The 19,192-nt window shown below is 35.0% G+C and overlaps 1 protein-coding gene across 7 annotated transcripts in view; it reads left to right on the forward strand.

The window, feature by feature from the left end:
• Nucleotides 1-19,192, forward strand: part of ADGRV1 (adhesion G protein-coupled receptor V1) — a 596,887-nt gene that overhangs the window by 44,715 nt on the left and 532,980 nt on the right. For all 7 annotated transcript variants that reach the window (XM_055387526.2, XM_055387529.2, XM_055387534.2 and 4 more), the window contains exons 2-6: nt 8,517-8,701; nt 11,490-11,639; nt 12,768-12,863; nt 16,274-16,378; nt 18,824-18,937. In XM_055387526.2, coding sequence (XP_055243501.2) covers nt 8,517-8,701; nt 11,490-11,639; nt 12,768-12,863; nt 16,274-16,378; nt 18,824-18,937 — 650 coding nt within the window. The remainder of the gene's footprint in view (nt 1-8,516; nt 8,702-11,489; nt 11,640-12,767; nt 12,864-16,273; nt 16,379-18,823; nt 18,938-19,192) is intronic.

Consider the following 19,192-nt stretch of genomic DNA (forward strand, 5'->3'; position numbering starts at 1 on the left):
TGGGTTAATCTATTTCTTTACTTGTTTTTTCATTAAATAAGCATGTCTTGAGGGTCATTGTATACCAGGGACTGTACTAGGTGGTAGACAGGTAAAGCTATTCAAGATGGGCAAGCTCAATGTCCTGCAGGTGTTTTTGTTCTAAGGAGAGAAACACAATAAATGCAAATAGTGACAAGTACGAAGAAGGAAACAAAAGGGCATTGTTTAAAAGAGGAATATTAGGCTTCCAGGTAGAGATTCGTGTTGGGAATTTATTTATTGTCTCAGCTACACACCATAATTATTGTAGAACTCATCAATAAAATGGCAGTTTCCATTGACTTTCACTACACCTATCCATTCATTCTCCAGGGAAGGGTAGACACAATTATGGTAACTTGCACTTTCCTAGACCACATGTTGTCAAACGTACATCAATCAAAAGTGGTTGCCCTCTACACCTAGGGGGCAGTAGACATCCTGGTATTCCCCTTTATATCATCCTGGGATTTCCTTTGATGCTTTGCTGTGTTTGACTCTTGATTGCTGATCCTATATTTTCTTCTTTCTTAGTTTACTTGGTTTATTCCCTTGTTTAGATGGAGAACGCCCTCCAGTAACATCTTGAGAAAGGGTGTGTAGAGACAAAAGTTTTAGGTCTTTTATATTAGGAATTATCATGATATTATCCTTCCACTTAACTAATAGTTTCATTGGGTATAGAATTTTAACTATTACCTTCGGATAGTTACCTTTAACATAGCACTTTACAGAAAAGGGTTTTCAAACAATTAGAGAAACCTGCAAGGACAAAAGGAAGGCAAGAGGAAACAATTGCAACTCAGTTTTGGAGCCAGAAGGCAAATGGATGAGTAGTGATTCTCTTAGCAGATCCAAGAAAGCTTAGCAGTAAGCTGGGAGGCTGAGAAATAGCCAAATTTATACAGAATAGCCACTAAAGGCACAGGAAATAATAGTATCAGGTACCTTTACAACTTTGGTGGTGAGTGAGCAACTAGATGGGGAGAAAACTGCTGCAGGAGATCCTTAAAATCATCATCCCTTCCATCCTGTGCTGCTGCTGACCCCCTGCTTACCCCTCCAAATCTGGTGTTCATTCTCCAGGAAAGGTAAAACAGGATCTCTTGAATGATGATGTGAGCTGTGTTTGTGGGTTAGGATCCCTAAATAAAACAGGGGATTAAGTGACCATATGATGATCGAATTCAGAGACTCCAGTTTTTTACCCCCTTCTACTAGGTCCCAGATGTCTTGGTAATTATATCTGTACCCTTTAGATGGGAGAATGGAAGATTCTTCTTTGGGGAAACTGATCAATGTAAGAGTAAAGTTTTTTCTGTAGATACTAAAATTGGGACTTTCTAATAAGTGGTTCACTCGTTCACTGAAAGTTGACAAGCCACATCCTTCTGCACATGCTCAGAACTTTCAAGTATTATTTTGGTCTCATCCTTGATCATCTGAAGATATGAAGATCCATATATTCAGAGCATCCAGTCATCAGTTTAGTCTCATAATTTTAAGTATATATAGATGATGAAGAATTACCAGATATAGAAGACAGATTCCAGAATAAATAACAAATTATTTTTGTTAATTTAGAGGTAACAAAGAATACAAAGAGGGAAGTTTTTTTTTAAATCAGTATTTTCTAAGATATTTTACAAAATCATTGGATTAATGGAAAAATAACAGGATACTGTTAAATTCTTAGAAATTGAAAACGATAGCATAAATTTAAAAATAGTGGGATAATTGAAATTTAATGATGAATTAAATTCTTGGGAAGCAGAGCAAAAATCAAAGAATTGGTAATTAAGATATAAGGAATAAGATATAAGGAAATGAGAAAACTATCCTCAGAATATCAGTGTGAAATAATAGGAGTTCTAGGAGAGAGATCAGTGAAAATGGAATGGGGGCAGAAATCACTGTGAAATAATAAAGGAAACTTTGTCCGTTTGAAGGATATGAGTGGCACATTGAAGGGAATTAACAGAGTGTTCAGCCAAATGGACAAGAATAAACTAATTCCAAGATACATCATTCTGAAGTTTCAGAACACTTTACAATGAGAAGAACCTTCCAAAGGGAGGACAACACAAACAATCAGAACGGGTCACAAACACTTCAGAATCGAAACAATTTTAGATTTTTTAGTAGCAACACTAGGAGTTTGAAAACAATGGACTGAGGCTCTCAAAATTCTGAAAGAAAATTATTTTTACCTACAATTCTATACTCAGTTAAACCTTTAGTTAAGTGGAAGGATAATATTGTGATAATGCCTAACATACAAGACCTAAAACATTTATCTTTACATAAGCTTTCTCAGGCTGTGACTGGAGGGTGTTCTCCATCAAAACAAGGGAATAAACCAAATAAACTACTAAGGAAGAAGAAAACATGGGATTAACAAACAGAGGATGAAACACAGGAAAGGATTCAAAGACATTCCAGGATGATAGAAACAAGGATACCAGGATGGCTGTTGCCCATCATGTGTAGAGGGCAACCACTTTTGATTGATGTAGGTTTGATAATATGTGGTCTAGGAAAGTGCAAGTTACCATAATTGTGTCAACTATTCCCCAAGAGTGAATTGATGGGTGTAGTGAAAGTCAATGGAAACTGGCATTTTATTGATGAGAGATACAATGATGATGGTATGTATCTGAGACAATAAACATATTCCAAACAGGAAAGTCTACATGGAAGTCTGGTATTCCTTTGTTAACTAACATCTTGGAAAGGTGTGCTGATTTCTATAGTCTGTCTTCTGTAGGAATACATATATTTCTGTATATATATACACACATAAACAATCTCTTGAGAGATATAAATGAAGTTGATAACTGGGATTGACTGTGGGTAGGAGCAGCATATAGCTGGTGGAGGGTACTGTGAGGGAGGCTTATTTTTTACTGTTTATCTTTTTATTCCTTTTAAATATTATGCCACATGCATATATAAGTTATTTAAAGATGAATAAAATAAAATGTATTTCTTATAAATTAAAAATAAATAAAAATAAATAAAGACAAATAACATTAACTACAGTCTATGTAAGAGACTATTCGTTTTATTTATTATTTTAAAAATGTTTAGCACTTACTCTATTTGTAACATTAGAGTACTTTGCTTTTGAAAGTTGTAAATTTAAATTCTGTTTTGGTTTGGGAGAGGGCAAAGATCATTTTTTTTTTTGGTGGTGCTTGCCAAATACAAATACAGATTAAGAATTCTTAGAAGCTGAATAATTGATGATAGGAATGATGAAGCTTCTCTTGTTCCACAGGAGTAATTCTATAGTTTTAGAATGCCCCTTAGTAGATGTAATAGAATTCAAGTAATTCTAAACTTGAAAACCTTGTTCCTTTAGGATCATATTTTCAGTATTAATTACCTGGTGGTCACACCGTGGGAAGATGCTTGCTATGGCATTGACAAGGTAAAAGATGAAGCTAATAAGGTCAATGCGTTCATTCAATTCTGCACTAGTAATGTTTGTCTTTTCAGGCCCTTGTCCCATCACTCATAGATACTGTACAGTTGTTTATTCTGAAATGTAAAGAGATAGAGTCAACTTTCAAATTGAGGGAAGGTTTTATTTTTAATCGAAGTTGATTAATGCAAAATTAATTGAATTATTATTTTCTTTCATTGTCTTCCATTGGGTCCTAATTCTCATTTATTTATTTTACTCTCTTCCTTATTCTACTCCGTTTCTACATAGTTATTGAGACATAGAAAAAAAGACTCTTTGACTCTTTCCTTTTAATCAGAATATGCTATACCTATTTCCTAAGGTGGCCATCATTTATTTGAGTCAAGATGGTAGGAAGGTACTGTCCTAGATAAACAGGATTTAGAATTTATTGCTTATAATGACACATTGTTGATGAATTTTATAATATTTGATGCTCTTATGGGCTACGTAATCCAGGTAAAAAATAAAGTAGGGAAAATAGGAGTAGGTTTTTAAACAGGAACAATAGAGCATCGTGGGAAACAGCAATAGGAATAAATTAATGTCAGACTAATGTAAAGAAGCAAGATATTGGGGTTCCTTGGTGACAATCAGAAGGGGCTTAGCTTTTTTCAGGACACTGAGTCAATATGGTACACTCTTGTCCTGCTGTGTTCTATTCTGAAGACATCCTTAGTTTGTCTAAGTGTCTTATTAGTCATTACCAGTTTTGAGGTGGAGGGGAAAATATTAGACTGTGAGTACAGATGGTGGTAATAATTGCATGGGAACAGAAGATAGCTAGCGTGGTGTCCTTTCATGAATCCTTAGAGAAGAATAATACTGTTGAATGTTAGAGTGGGACAGAGGGGACTTTCCACTTTGTTTATCCTAATATGAGTTTGCAGTATCACAAACTGGAGATTGGCAGATAAATATTGATGTTGAAAGTGACGGAAAACCCAACCCAAGCCAGCTAGAGCACAAAACGTAATTTATTGTCTCAGAAACTGAAAACTCTAGGATAAAGCTGGATTCAAGAGCTTAAGCTTGATTATCAAAATGTGGCTCCTTTCATCCCCTTGGCTCTGTGGCTGTGTTTGTTTCATTTCCAGACTGTGGGAGAACTTGCCCCAATTATCACAATCCCAAATACAGTGGTAGAGGGAATTTCCATTCTTATGCTTAAAGGAAAGTCTCCTAATTGTGTCTTCTGTCTTCTTGGCTTTGATTGACTTGATCTGAATGGCCAACCCTATGACTGTTTAAGCCAAGGAACATATTTTAAGTATCTTTGTGTCCTCGGTGATTGATGAGCACAGCGTGTTGCGTGATGTACAGGTACACAATATACAAATGTTATGTTAAACTGTAAGCTGCTTTTCTGAAAACAACCATTTTACATTGTAAGAGCTGGTCTAATATAGTCCAGATTTTAATTCTGAAATTTTTTTGGAGCAAAATTAGGTGACTTGTTGGAGAGACTGAATATGATTACTAGAATTCAAGAATTTGAGACTTTCTGCCTGTGTGCTATCAGGACTCTGTCAGAACCTCACAGTAGAATTCAGGAAATAAGCAAGAAATTAAATTACGTATCATCTTAGCATGCTAAGAGATCTATTAAGAGATAAGGGATATAGTGGAAGAAAGAGTTTTAATTTCTTTTGAATCATACAAAACAAAAGTGAGAGGTGGGAGAAGAACATGGATGATAGCTGGAAATGAGAGGATTTGAATATTGGAATATCATCCCATTAGAGAAGAGGAATGATGTCAGTGATGCTAAAATTATTCTTTCACAGTTGCAACAGAATACAAATTACGCACATCATGATCTTAAAACATATGTTTGAAATTCATTTTATAGAGGAGTTTAAAAATAAGTGGTCTGATGGGGCATGAAAAAATTTTGTTAAATCTAGTAAGAGAAAAAAATGACCTAAAATAGATTTAAGACTTATGTGCTGTGTCAATTACTAATGCCTTGTCTTCTGAGTTTAATTTAAAAAAAGGGAATTCCAAAGACTAGATTGTTAGTGTGATAGAGAAAAGTGTACCTAGCTACTCTAAAAAATAAACTATTCAGCATTTGTGTAATTATGCCTGTCTTCTAATGGGAACTTCATTTTCAAAGCTTTTTTTAATCTTTAAATTCTATTGAATGCCAACTTTGCCCGAACAACTTTTCATACAGTGTGAAAAGATGAAAGCAAAGGAGATGCAATTATCAATGATGTCACAGAATTTGAGGCATTTCCAATCATGCCTGTGTGCTCATTTTGCATAATCTCAAAACTCACTGATGTGGACCAATTTAAAATGAATTTACTGACTTAAACACAGGATCTTGGAGCTCTAATTGCCTGGGAAACTGTAAGAATGCAGCATTTGAGCTCATTGGTCCTGACATAAAAAGATGCTGTTAAATATTTAAAGTAGTCAAGAGAGCTGTAGTGTCATTTAAATAAATGTAATGTTTATTAGAGTAATAAAGTGAAACTTTTAGGAGATTCATAATTATGCAATCTTATGAGAGTTTTGGTTATTGTGCATGAGCTTAAAATATCTGAATGCTTGGAAACGTAGCATAAATGATCTATCATATTATTCAAGGTGGTGATGTGTGATTTGTTGAAATAAAATGTAAATGGCAGTACAGTGTGGTTATTGGGTAGAGAGTTTGGAGTTAGCCTCCAAAGCCTACAGCCACTTAACTGAATAATATTGCATATGTTGACTAACCCATCTCTGCTTTAGTTTTCTCAGCTATAAAATGGTACTAATGCTATGCTCACCTTCTTCATAGAGATATTGTAAGGATTAAATGTGTTAATGTATATAAAGTACCTTAAAACAGTGCTATATAAACATTTGCTGTTATGATCACTCTGTAAAAGTCATTACAGTTTTTCTTCCGAATGCACAAAATCTTAAAATGCAGTATCAGAATATGAAAAAACATATGAGGAAGTTCGCACATATAGCATTGAAAAGTTCAGTGGTTAACTCATAACTACAAATGTGGCCTTTTGTATGTTCACTCCAAGACACACTTCTAACACGATTCCTCACACTCTAGGACAGTAATTCTCAAAGTGAATTATACCAAGGATGAGTTGCATCAGAATTAATGGGGCTACTTGTTAAATGCATATTCCTGGGCCTCACTCTAGACTTACTGAATCAGAATTTTTGAGAGTGAGAATTAGCATTTTAACAAATGCCTGAGGTGATCCTTATGCAGGACAGATTTTGAGAACTGTTCTTACTTGTTCATGATTCCCTCTACTCATGCTGTAATTTCACTTTCACTCTGTCTCACAGTGCACTTCAGATGTCTTATTTCTCTCAGTTCATGGTTCTGTCACGTCTCCTGTTCAAGGACTTTAGATTTTTCTTTCAAAATCACAGTAGACTGTAGTTGATCTTTTTCTTTCACATCCAAAGCCTAGGTTACTACCTTCTCCCTCTTCCATTTTGTGCTCTCTTCATTGTACCTTGTTCATTTCCTTCCCACTATTTGTCCTAAGTGGGATGTGAAATCATTCTGGCTTTAGAATTCCATAAAAGACCTTCAGTTGGCTTTGGTTTAGCTCAGAACTGCTCTCCCTTTCCTGTCTCACACATGCTTTGCTTTTTCCCTTCCATTTCTCTCATCTTTTTCGTTTCCTTTCTTTCCATGAACATTCCTGGGTTGGAAGACAGGGAAGAGTTTGCAGCTGGTCAAGGAAAACTCTTCTTCAGATTTCATTGGTCTTCTGGCAGGTTTGCCTGGAGAGAAGGGACAGGTACAAAGGAAGTCCCAATCCTTCAGCATCTCTGTCCCTGTTAGCTTATATCCCTTTCCTGGACTCCATTTGAACTCGTCATCCCTGTCTGGATTTTAGAGTCAGAAGTGTGTGAGACATCATTGAGCAGTCTCAGACTGCATTGTCTGTATATACTTAACGGAGAACATTGCACTTAAATCCTAAAATATATCAGGAACTCATGTATTTGGCGTGTCTAAGTATAAAGCCATGTGTAGCCAAGTGGAAACACCACATACAAGAAAATTGTATTACTTCTTGGCCAAGGTAAAGATTAATAGGAAGCATTTTGGCTCATAGAGTATGTAATGCAGCTCTCCTTTAAAACACATGAACTTTTTATGTTCGTGTGACTGATCACATAGATCCACGGGAATCTTAATGATCCGTGAGGGAAATTGTTCACATTTTTAGAGGTATATCTACATTACAAAACAGCAGCACTTTCAGGAGACCACTGCACTGTTGTGCTTTGGAAAGCACTTGAATCCCAGAGTGCTGAAAGTAGGAACAATATTGATGACTCATAAACACACATATCATAGTAAAAAAAAAAAAAAAAAGAAAGTAGATGTCATGGAAAAAAAGGAAATATATACTTTGGCAAATTTGCTTATTTTAAAGCAACGTGGACATTTTCTTAGACGTGGTCTTAGTATTTTAGCTAGTAAAATGAAAGAAATTTAAGTCCTGGAAATTTATCCCTTCTTTGAAAGGATTAGAATTTCTTTGCAATAACTAAGAATTTAAAAAATTCTCAAAGAAGACAAGTTTAAGGAAAAGGTAGACACCAACCAAGAAATCAATTTATTGCTAAAAATTTGGCTTCAACTGTTTCAGTTTTGGCTGGTATTTCGTAGTTTTATTTGTGTAAATATGGGCTTTAATTAAATTTCCATGTTGCTGCTTAGGTTTTTCTTAAAATGTGGATGTCAATAAATTTTTTACATGAACTAAATTTAATAAGTAAGTTTAACTTACAACTATTATCTTGGTATAGAAGCTAAAAAGCAAAAAGTACTTCTGAATAGTAGAAAGAGAACCATAAGAATAGAATCGTGTTTTTTTAACTTCTGTCATCACATATTTGAGTTTGATGGCTTAATAGTTGATGTATTTATGTCTTAGTTGTTTGCTAACTCTTCATACTGTGTTTATATCTATAGACAATACAATCTAATGAGAATAGATTAGATATAGTTTGTGAATAATATTTTTTCTTTTTGTTTTAGGGATGCCCTCTGCATCTTTATTAGTAAATCTTCTTTCAGCTTTACTCATCCTATTTGTGTTTGGAGAAACAGAAATAAGATTTACTGGACAAACTGAATTTGTTGTTAATGAAACAAGTACAACAGTTATTCGTCTTATCATTGAAAGGATAGGAGAGCCAGCAAATGTTACTGCAATTGTATCGGTAAGAAATTATTATAGCTCTATTTTTACTGAAATAGATATGACATTTCTTAGTTTTAATGGCAAGGATTTTTTTTTTCTGTTTGAGATTTTGGGCAGTTTCATTATGATAAATGATGGATGATTTGCAGATAATGCTATTCCATTTTTATCTCTTACAGGTTTATAGAGTGCTCCAACATAATCATGTACATTTAACAGTATTATTTTTAAAGATATAGACTGATCATTTTGTAGTGTTCATATATTTATTTTAGAACAAGAACTTTTCATTTTGGGTAATTTGGATTGTAGCTATCTCTGCTCAGATATACTATCTATTGTAAGGTGGTGTAGAGAAAACATATGGAATATTTAAAAGTAGAAAAACGACAATAGTAAAAAAAAACTTTAGTTATGTCCAAGAGCTCTTTTAGTGGGAAAAATTAAGTATATTAACTTAAGTAAATGTTGGGTAGAATTTGTTAAACTATTGATCTATCTTGCACACAATTTAGTTACTGGGTGGATTGTGTGTGCATGAGTATGTGTCTGTTTTTAAGCAGAAAGTTATGTCATGTGACCACTAAGAGTATTGCTATATTTGAGTCTCAAAGTACTTATACTTTTTGTTTGCAAAAATAAAATCTTAAGAAATAGGCTTAATTATCACATTATGAAATATTATAAAAAGAGAAGATGAAGAAAAATGACCTATGAACGAATCCAATGCTATAATTTTAGTTATTTGTGACATATATCTATATATAGAAATTATTTTTAGAGTACACATTATATTAGATAATCTTTTTCATAAAATTTTGATTGAATCCTAACAATTTTTTCAGGTTCCTTTATCATTTTCACAACTTTTCTTAATGGTGTTGTAATTACTTCCTGATCATTCTTCCTTTTCATTGTGGTTGCTTCTAATTTTTACTGTTACGAATGTGATTCTGGTGAAACTGTTTACGTATATTTTGATTTTTACCTATTTCAAATTGTTAAATGATTTTCATAGGCTGAATTATTGTGCTTTTCTGTTTGTTTCAGTGGCTCTTGATAATTCTTTCTTAAAGCTTGTGTCATTTTCTATAGTAAGGTATATTTTCCAACACCCTTCACAACTTACTTGGATTTCTCAAGTATTTAAAACTTAATTTATTGTTATGTATGAGAACTGGAAATTGGCTAAAATTTCCCTATACATGATTTTTATTGGTACTAAATCAAATATTTTTTCTAGTAGCTTAATTACTCATTTTGAGCTCTTTCGTGAAAGAGATCTCATTTTGATCTGCACAAGCTCATGCAGAATCTTACTAATAATACTGAGAATCTTACCAGTAATGCTGATTCCACAGAATAAGATCCTAAAAAGTTAAGGAAAAGTTTATGATGACTAAAACATTTGAAATGCTAAAATAATTAGATCTTTATTGGAGATGTGGGAGAATATAAGTACAACTTTAGGTTGAGTTTGGGAAAGAGCAGTTTCTTTGAAACTGATAGGGAAATAATTGATTTTCCTGACACAGTTTTTGGCAGGCCACATACATCTCTTTCTTTTCCTTTTCTCTTTTTTGTTGATATATAATAGTTGTACATATTTTGGGGGTATATGTGATATTTTAATATTTGTATACAATGTGTAATGATCAAATTAGGGGAATTGGGGAATATCCCCAATGATCCCCAATGATCAAATTAGGGGACTATCCCTCACTTCAAACATTAATCTTTTCTTTGTGTTGGAAGCATTATAATTCCTCTCTTCTAGCTATTTTGATATATACAATAAATTAATGTTAACTATAATTTCCCTACTGTACTATCGAATACTGGAACCCATTCCTTCTGTTTTTGTACTCCTTAACCAACTTCTCTTCATTAACCTCTTCCCTTCTCAGCCTCTGGTAACCACCATTCTACTCTCTACCTCCATCAGGTCCACATTCTCTAGCTGGATGAGAACATGTGGATGAGAACATGAGATATCTATCTTTCAGCACCTGGCTTATTTCACTTAACATAATGACTTCCTGTTACATCCATGTTTCTACAAATAAAAGGATTTCATTCTTTTTGATGGCTGAATAATATTCTGTTGTGTAGCTGTGCATATATACAACATTTTTTTGAGAATTTTAGCTATAATTTGTCTTATTGTTAGGTTTGCTGTTGTCTACTCCAGATAAATCAAGAGCAGAGAAAAAAATTCACATAATTGCTTTCCTATATAATTCTTTTTCTGTGTAATATTTGTTTTCGTTTCACAGCATGAACAAATGATTTTGTTTAGAATCATTTCTTTTTTCCTTTTTTTTTTTTTTTGAGGCAGAGTCTTGCACTGTCGTCCAGGCTGGAGTGTAGTGGTGCGATCTTGGCTCACTGCAACCTCCGCCTCCTGGGTTCAAGCAATTCTCCTGCCTCAGCCTCCCGAGTAGCTGGGACTACAGACACACACCACCACGCCCAGCTAATTTTTGTATTTTTATTAGAGATGAGGTTTCACCATATTGGCCAGGCTGGTCTCGAACTCCTGACCTCGTGATCCATCCGTGTCGGCCTCCCAAAGTGCTGGGATTACAGTAGTTAGCCACTGCGCCTGGCCTGGAATCATTTGTTTATTTCTGAAGATAAGTTTTTTCAGTTGTTAAATATTTATGATTTTTGTTTTTGTACACCCTATCTATAAACATAAATGTCACTTGATTTATGCTTTTTCTCTTGATTGCTGTAATTAACATCAGTTTTACTTGTCCTAATACTGTGTTAAATAAGAATGATCTATATTTTGCATTTGATAGCTGTATGGAGAGGACACTGGTGACTTTTTTGACACATATGCTGCGGCTTTTATACCTGCTGGAGAAACAAACAGAACAGTGTACATAGCAGTATGTGATGATGACTTACCAGAGCCTGACGAAACTTTTATTTTTCACTTAACATTACAGGTAAGTCCGTGTTTCCTCCTTATAAAAATTATAAGGAGGACTTATAAAACTTATAAAAATCTTTTAGTGCTTAACAATCTATCTATCTAGAGATGAGCCAATTCAGATAACTGGTGGTGGTATTCATAGAATCCAGAACTGACAACCTCTTCAGCGCTTCCACAATCTGGTTATTCCTTGATCTTGTTCAGAAACTCTGCAGGTAGTTTTTGGATCCATTCAGCTTACTCGGGAATTGCCATGACAGTTGCTCCAGAAAACTTTGCCTTCCCTTTGGCCTTTTTTTCTTTTATTCCTCCCCTGCTACCAAATGTACAAAGAATGACTGTGACTTCTGAGTTCAAAGGACAAGAATACAAAAAGCGGGCATGGAAATGGGAGGTCCCTGTGACTTAAATTCAGAGTACTGCTGGGAAAAAAACCTGAATAGCCTTAGGTTTAATTGAACTTTATGGCTTGGTTTATTAGGTTGAGGCAATGACTCGCTAACACCATTCTGGTTGTTTTTTCTAAAGAGCATTAAGAATTTTTTTTTTGAATAACTGTGTCACTACCATTAAAATGTTTGTGAAAATTACACTTGAAACAGTTATGTTTTGCTCTTTTAAATCATTCTTTAAAAAATATACTTTTGTGCTGCTGTTGAATATCAGTACAAATGTTACAGAAAACTCTCCATTTTATAAACAGTTTTAATGTTTTATCTTCAGTTTGGTTCTGTGATTCATAGAATAACTAATTCTAAAGTTCCAGTACCTTCAATAGCATAGGAAAAATTACATTGAATAGAATTTTGTACTGTGTACTTAATTCTGTTATATTAGTGATAACATAGTAATTATAACTAATTTATAATATAGTATTATTAGCCAGTGATTATTTATAATTATACTATCATATATTATTAAGAGTCAGTGACTAATGGTTTTCAAAACTTTTTTGAAAATTTTTCATTTGGAACTTCTTAACCATATTGATGTAATTGGAATGTTTACTTAATCTGTGCATTAAGATTACATATGTATTTTTATTATATTCTGAGTAACTACTTGACATTCTACAAAAATAAATTTTTAACTTATTATTTTATTTTTAATTCATTATTTTATTTTTGGGATTTTATTTTAGAAACCTTCAGCAAATGTGAAGCTTGGATGGCCAAGGACTGTTACTGTGACAATATTATCAAATGACAATGCATTTGGAATTATTTCATTTAATATGGTATGGACACAATTTGATGATACTTGTGGTTGCTAGATAATAGTTTATTAAATTTTAAAAATTAGTTTTCATGATGTTAGCTAGTATCATGCTGTGTTTTGATATTTAAATAAAATTTGCCTTAACTTTGTCCCTGTTTCACATTCTGTAGACCATTCATTTGTTCTACCTAAGATGTTTGTGAATTGAGGACGCTTGTATGATCGTGGTCATCTTTTGTCCTAATCTCTTTCTGCTGATTGTTCCACCTGACTCCTTTGTTACCTCTTCTGTCTTTAACTCAGATATACCACCCATTGCCTTTTCCTGATTTCCCCAAATGTCACCTAAAGAAAGTGTTGTTTGTTTGTCAGACTCTTCTGAAAGTTTGGAGTTAATGGGAGATGAGAAAGCATATTGAAAGAATACTTTTCTTTTTTTTTAAATTATTATACTTTAAGTTTTAGGGTACATGTGCACAACGTGCAGGTTTGTTACATATGTATACATATGCCATGTTGGTGTGCTGCACCCATTAACTCGTCATTTAGCATTAGGTATATCTCCTAATGCTATCCCTCCCCCCTCCCCCTACCCCACAACAGACGCCGGTGTGTGATGTTCCCCTTCCTGTGTCCATGTGTTCTCATTGTTCAATTCCCACCTATGAGTGAGAACATCCGGTGTTTGGTTTTTTGTCCTTGTGATAGTTTGCTGAGAATGATGGTTTCCAGCTTCATCCATGTCCCTGCAAAGGACATGAACTCATCATTTTTTATGGCTGCATAGTATTCCATGGTGTATATGTGCCACATTTTCTTAATCCAGTCTATCATTGTTGGACATTTGGGTTGGTTCCAAGTCTTTGCTATTGTGAATAGTGCCGCAATAAAAATACGTGTGCATGTGTCTTTATAGCAGCATGATTTATAATCCTTTGGGTATATACCCAGTAATGGGATGGCTGGGTCAAATGATATTTCTAGTTCTAGATCTCTGAGGAATCGCCACACTGACTTCCACAATGGTTGAACTAGTTTACAGTCCCACCAACAGTGTAAAAGTGTTCCTGTTTCTCCACATCCTCTCCAGCACCTGTTGTTTCTTGACTTTTTAATGATCGCCATTCTAACTGGTGTGAGATGGTGTCTCATTGTGGTTTTGATTTGCATTTCTCTGATGGCCAGTGATGATGAGCATTTCTTCATGTGTTTTTTGGCTGCATAAATGTCTTCTTCTGAGAAGTGTCTGTTCATATCCTTTGCCCACTTTTTGATGGGGGTTTTTTTTCTTGTAAATTTGTTTGAGTTCATTGTAGATTCTGGATATTAGCCCTTTGTCAGATGAGTAGATTTCAAAACTTTTCTCCCATTCTGTAGGTTGCCTGTTCACTCTGATGGTAGTTTCTTTTGCTGTGCAGAAGCTCTTTAGTTTAATTAGATCCCATTTGTCAATTTTGGCTTTTGTTGCCATTGCTTTTGGTGTTTTAGGCATGAAGTCCTTGCCAATGCCTATGTCCTGAATGGTATTGCCTAGGTTTTCTTCTAGGGTTTTTATGGTTTTAGGTCTAACAGGTAAGTCTTTAATCTATCTTGAACTAATTTTTGTATAAGGTGTAAGGAAGGGATTCAGTTTCAGCTTTCTACGTATGGCTAGCCAGTTACTTTCAAAAAACTTACTATGAACTTAAATTGAATAGCAGGTATTACATCTCTTCAAAATTCTGTAGTCATCCCAACTCTTAGGTTTTCCCATTAATTAATATTTTCTGAAGATTGAAACTTCCTTTCATTTCACTCACCTTTGCTCAATAGTGTATTTTCTGTTCCTTAACTGAATTCCTGTGGCTCTGGCCAATCCTGTGATCAGAGAGTTTTATCTTTAGAAACAAATACACAAAATAGGGCCCTTCTTGAGATAAATTGTTTCCAGCTCCTAAAACCAAGTTTATCTCCAATACAACTGAATCTGGTCACTAAATTTTAGACTCCAGTAACATTCCTGACTCGGAGTCTCCTTGAATCACATTACTAATTATAATTAATAAAACACGTTGCAATACTTCCCAGCTTTTCATTTATTTTTAGATTGCTACTACAATTGGTTGTATTGTATGTCATTTTCTTGGTACCTTAACTTATCTTTGAAAGAAGTGGGCTATAAGTAAATATGATCTTTATAGTGCAGTATCTTTGTTAAAAAGGGTATTTGGCCAACCTCAGTTTAGTAGAAATTCGGTAACCTCCATTATACTGTCATTTACAGACATTAAGTTAATTAATCAACCATCTCTTTTATTTGAATGATAAGGAATTGAATGATAAGGAATTGTTAATGATGAAGCAGGCTCCCTTAATTGCTTAATTTCTCTCCATGTGGCTTTCCTGCTACACTTACTCCCTGTGTATCACCTCCGACCTCATACTGATTTGTTTAAAGGTTTCTTTTGTTGTTGTTGACATTATACATCTTAGCCTCTGGGAATGAATCCTAGTTTCTGTCATGGGTCCTAGGTCCCTGACTAGTGGGGGTCTCAGTGCTGCCAGGCAGCCTCTGACATCCTTAAAATTAAACTAAATAACCATTGAGCTCACAGTGGTGCTCAATAGGCTGGCTTTGCTTTCCAGCCCTGAGGATGATTATGTTGATAGTGAAGATGACATTGATGATGATGATAATAATAGCAACATTTACTGAGCCCTCAGTATATGTCAGGTACTAGGATAAGCACTTGATGTGAACTATCGCATTGAAACCTCATCACAACCCTTCAAGACAGACATTGCTAACCCCAGGTATGGATGGGGCTACTGAGTTTTGCTGTCACCCTGAGAGCTGGCAGCTGCTTCTGTAGCCTGTGTGTACTTGGCTGTGTCCGTGTTCCTCCTCTTCTACCCTGAGTTTCCACCAGCTGAACCAGCATATTTCTTTTGAAGTCTTTGCTTTCACCTCCTGCAGAGATCCTGTCCTGAAAGTTATTAGCAGTGTCTGCTTTTCACTGACAAGCTGGCTGATGTGGAGAAAGAGTGGTTGTGGACAAGGCCAAGTGGTGGTCCCAGTGACCTGCTGCCTTGGTCTGGAGGCTTAATTAATGTTTGTGACCTCCTGGGCCCCTGTGAGCATTTGAGTTTGTCACCGTTCAACTAAAAAACCTTTAAATTCCTCAGCAGAACAGCTGGTTGATGGTAGAACCAGGACAAGAAACCACATCTTTTGCCTGACTAGTTTTTATGTTCCCTTTACACTATTCTTTTTAACTTTTTCAGCATTTTAAAGCTATAGTTCACTGATGCTAGGAAATATCACATTCTTATCGTACAGTGTGGATTGATGTGTCTGTGGAAATTGAGCGTTTCTGAGGTAATAGTTTTTACCGCCTCATACCTCTGATTGCTCAGCTCCTGATCATCTGTGCTTGCTCTCCTCAATAGCTTCCCTCAATCACAGTGAGTGAGCCCAAGGGCAGAAATGAGTCTATACCTCTTACTCTCATCAGGGAAAAGGGAACCTATGGAATGGTCATGGTGACTTTTGAGGTAAGTTTACTCTGAAGTCATTTTATTTTATTTATTTATTTATTTATTTATTTATTTATTTATTTATTTATTTTTTTGAGACAGTCTTGCTCTGTTGCCCAAGCTGGAGTGCAGTGGTGCGATCTCAGCTCAATGCAACCTCTGCCTCCCAGGTTCAAGTGATTCTCCTGCCTCAGAGTCCCCAGTAGCTAGGATTGCAGGCATGTGCCACCATGCCTGGCTAATTTTTGTATTTTTAGTAGAGACAGGGTGTCACCATGTTGGCCAGGCTGGTCTTGAACTCCTGGCCTCAGGTGATCCGCCCGCCTTGGCCTCCCAAAGTGCTGGGGTTACAGGTGTGAGCCACTGCACCTGGCCCTGAAATCACTTTAAATGCGAACACTGGGGTTCATACCAGATGGCTGCAATTTTGAAAATCAAAGTTCCTTGTATAATAAACATGACACAATACAATTAAAATAAAGATGAATACTTTTCTGATCTGATACATTTCATGATTAACATGAAAATGTTTTCCTTGCTGCTTGTGTATACAATGCTTACATGAAATACAAGTAACATTTTAGATATGTGGGAAAAATAAATCATAGGATAGAATAATAATGTTAATTCTATAAAATTCATGGAACTTTTATGATAAATGTTTTCAAAGATAGGAAATTTTAAAATACCCATGGATTACTTAGGTTTACATAAAATTATTTAATATGTTGTCTTTCTCTGTTTTATTTTATTTTATTTTTTTTGAGACAGGATCTTACTCTAATGCCCAGGCTGGAGTACAGTGGCACTATCATGGCTCACTGCAGCCTCAACCTCCTGGGCTCATGCAGTCCTCCTGTATAAGCCTTCTGAATAGCTGGGAGTACAGGTGTGCATCACCATGCCCAGCTAAGTTTTAATGTTTTTTGTAGAGATGAAGTCGCATTATGTTGCCCAGGCTGGTTTTGAACTCCTGAGCACAAATGATCCTCCCTCTTCAGCCTCCCAAAGATCTGGGATTACAGTCATGACCCACCATGCCTTCCCCCTGCCCCCCATTTTTTTTCAGTACACCGAATAGATGGTGTTTATAGCCATTGTACTCCACCATGGGAATCCATAAATGTTACAGGATGTGGCATGAATATGATAAGCTGTAGGTGAGGTGTATTTTTCAGGGGCTAGCTCTAATCATTTTATTTGATTGCTTACTGACCATGTGCCAATCATTGTGTCACCACATTGCTGTTGTATGAGATACACATTTAAATCTTCAACTAATTTTTGTGTTTTTAGGATCCACAACATGATTATATACTATTTTCAAACATTAGAGTGTTAGCAATTTCAGATACCAGTTTCTTTCCTAATTATTAATTGTAATATCAATAAAATGGAAGCATATTTATTTAACACAATTCTATGGTAGCATAGAAGAGTTCTGTTCATGCTTGTGGGTGTCCACATCATATGGTAGTTATGTTAACTACACAGAACATAGAATAGCAGAAGACAATAATGCATGAAAAACACAGTAAACACTGACTAAATATGCAATAGTCTTGCAAGTTCTACACTGGAAGCATTACACAGTTTTTCAGGTACTTAGGAATATGCATTTAGACATAAATTTTTGAAAATTTTTCTGATAAATATTGGAAAAATTAGAAAATAATTGGCTGTAGAAAGGATAAATCATCCAGAGTAGAGTGTTTTCAACTTATCTATGGATGTCTAAAGTTATTTTATCAGGTTTGTAGCCTGTTTTTTGTTTAAATAATTATAAGTAACATTTTTGGAGTGCTTAATATTGCCATATACTGTTGTAAGTGCTTTATATTGATTATTACTGCATACGTATAGCACCCCTCCCTGGCACTCGATCTCTCTCATGCTATTCTTAATTTTTTCTCTATGATACTTATTATCATCTAACACATACCCATTCATTTATTTATCATTTATTCCCTTCCTTTAAATGTCAGGACTATATGGAGGGGAATTTGCTGTGTTCACTGCTAAATCTTTAGTACCTAAAAGAGATGCAGCATAGAGTACTCAACAAATGCTTTTTTAAATGAATGATTTTATTTATTCTTCACATCTTCACATCCAGCTTGTGAAGTGGAAAATACTGGTATTACTTGAGGGAATTTACTAATCTTGAATACCCTTTCTTCCAAGAAGAAATATTTATAGAGTTTTTTTTTCCCCCTCAGGTTTAACATAATGGTTGAGAAAAAGCAGCTCGTAGAAACCACGTAGTTTAATGCAGTTATAGTCAATATCTATAATTACGTTATAGGACCTATTAATTTGAAGGGCAGAATGATGTATGGGTTAGTGTAATTCTTGCAGAACATCTTTAAACTTCAGATTTTTGTCAGCTGACATCACAATGATGCTTTCTCAATCTTGTGAAGTATTTTGCATTTATTGATGGCATTTTGTGTTTCTTTGCAGGTAGAGGGTGGCCCAAATCCCCCTGATGAAGATTTGAGTCCAGTTAAAGGAAATATCACCTTTCCCCCTGGCAGAGCAACAGTAATTTATAACTTGACAGTACTCGATGACGAGGTTGGCTAATGTTACATACCCAAATGGGACAAGGATTCTGTGTTGCAGGACACAGTCCTGTATAAACTTAGTGTATTGTGGCCAGTCACACCTCAGCTATAAATAGCTGACTGTTCTGGAATACATCTTATTACTATTTATCTTACTGAATTCACATGAAATTGCACATCTAAAAGCTGATGAATCTGAATATAACTGGCAACCATACATCATACAAATATTTAAGCATTTTGTATACCCTGGTAATCAATTTTT

This window comes from Gorilla gorilla, chromosome 4 (assembly GCF_029281585.2).
Source record: "Gorilla gorilla gorilla isolate KB3781 chromosome 4, NHGRI_mGorGor1-v2.1_pri, whole genome shotgun sequence".
Taxonomy (NCBI): Eukaryota; Metazoa; Chordata; class Mammalia; order Primates; family Hominidae; genus Gorilla; species Gorilla gorilla.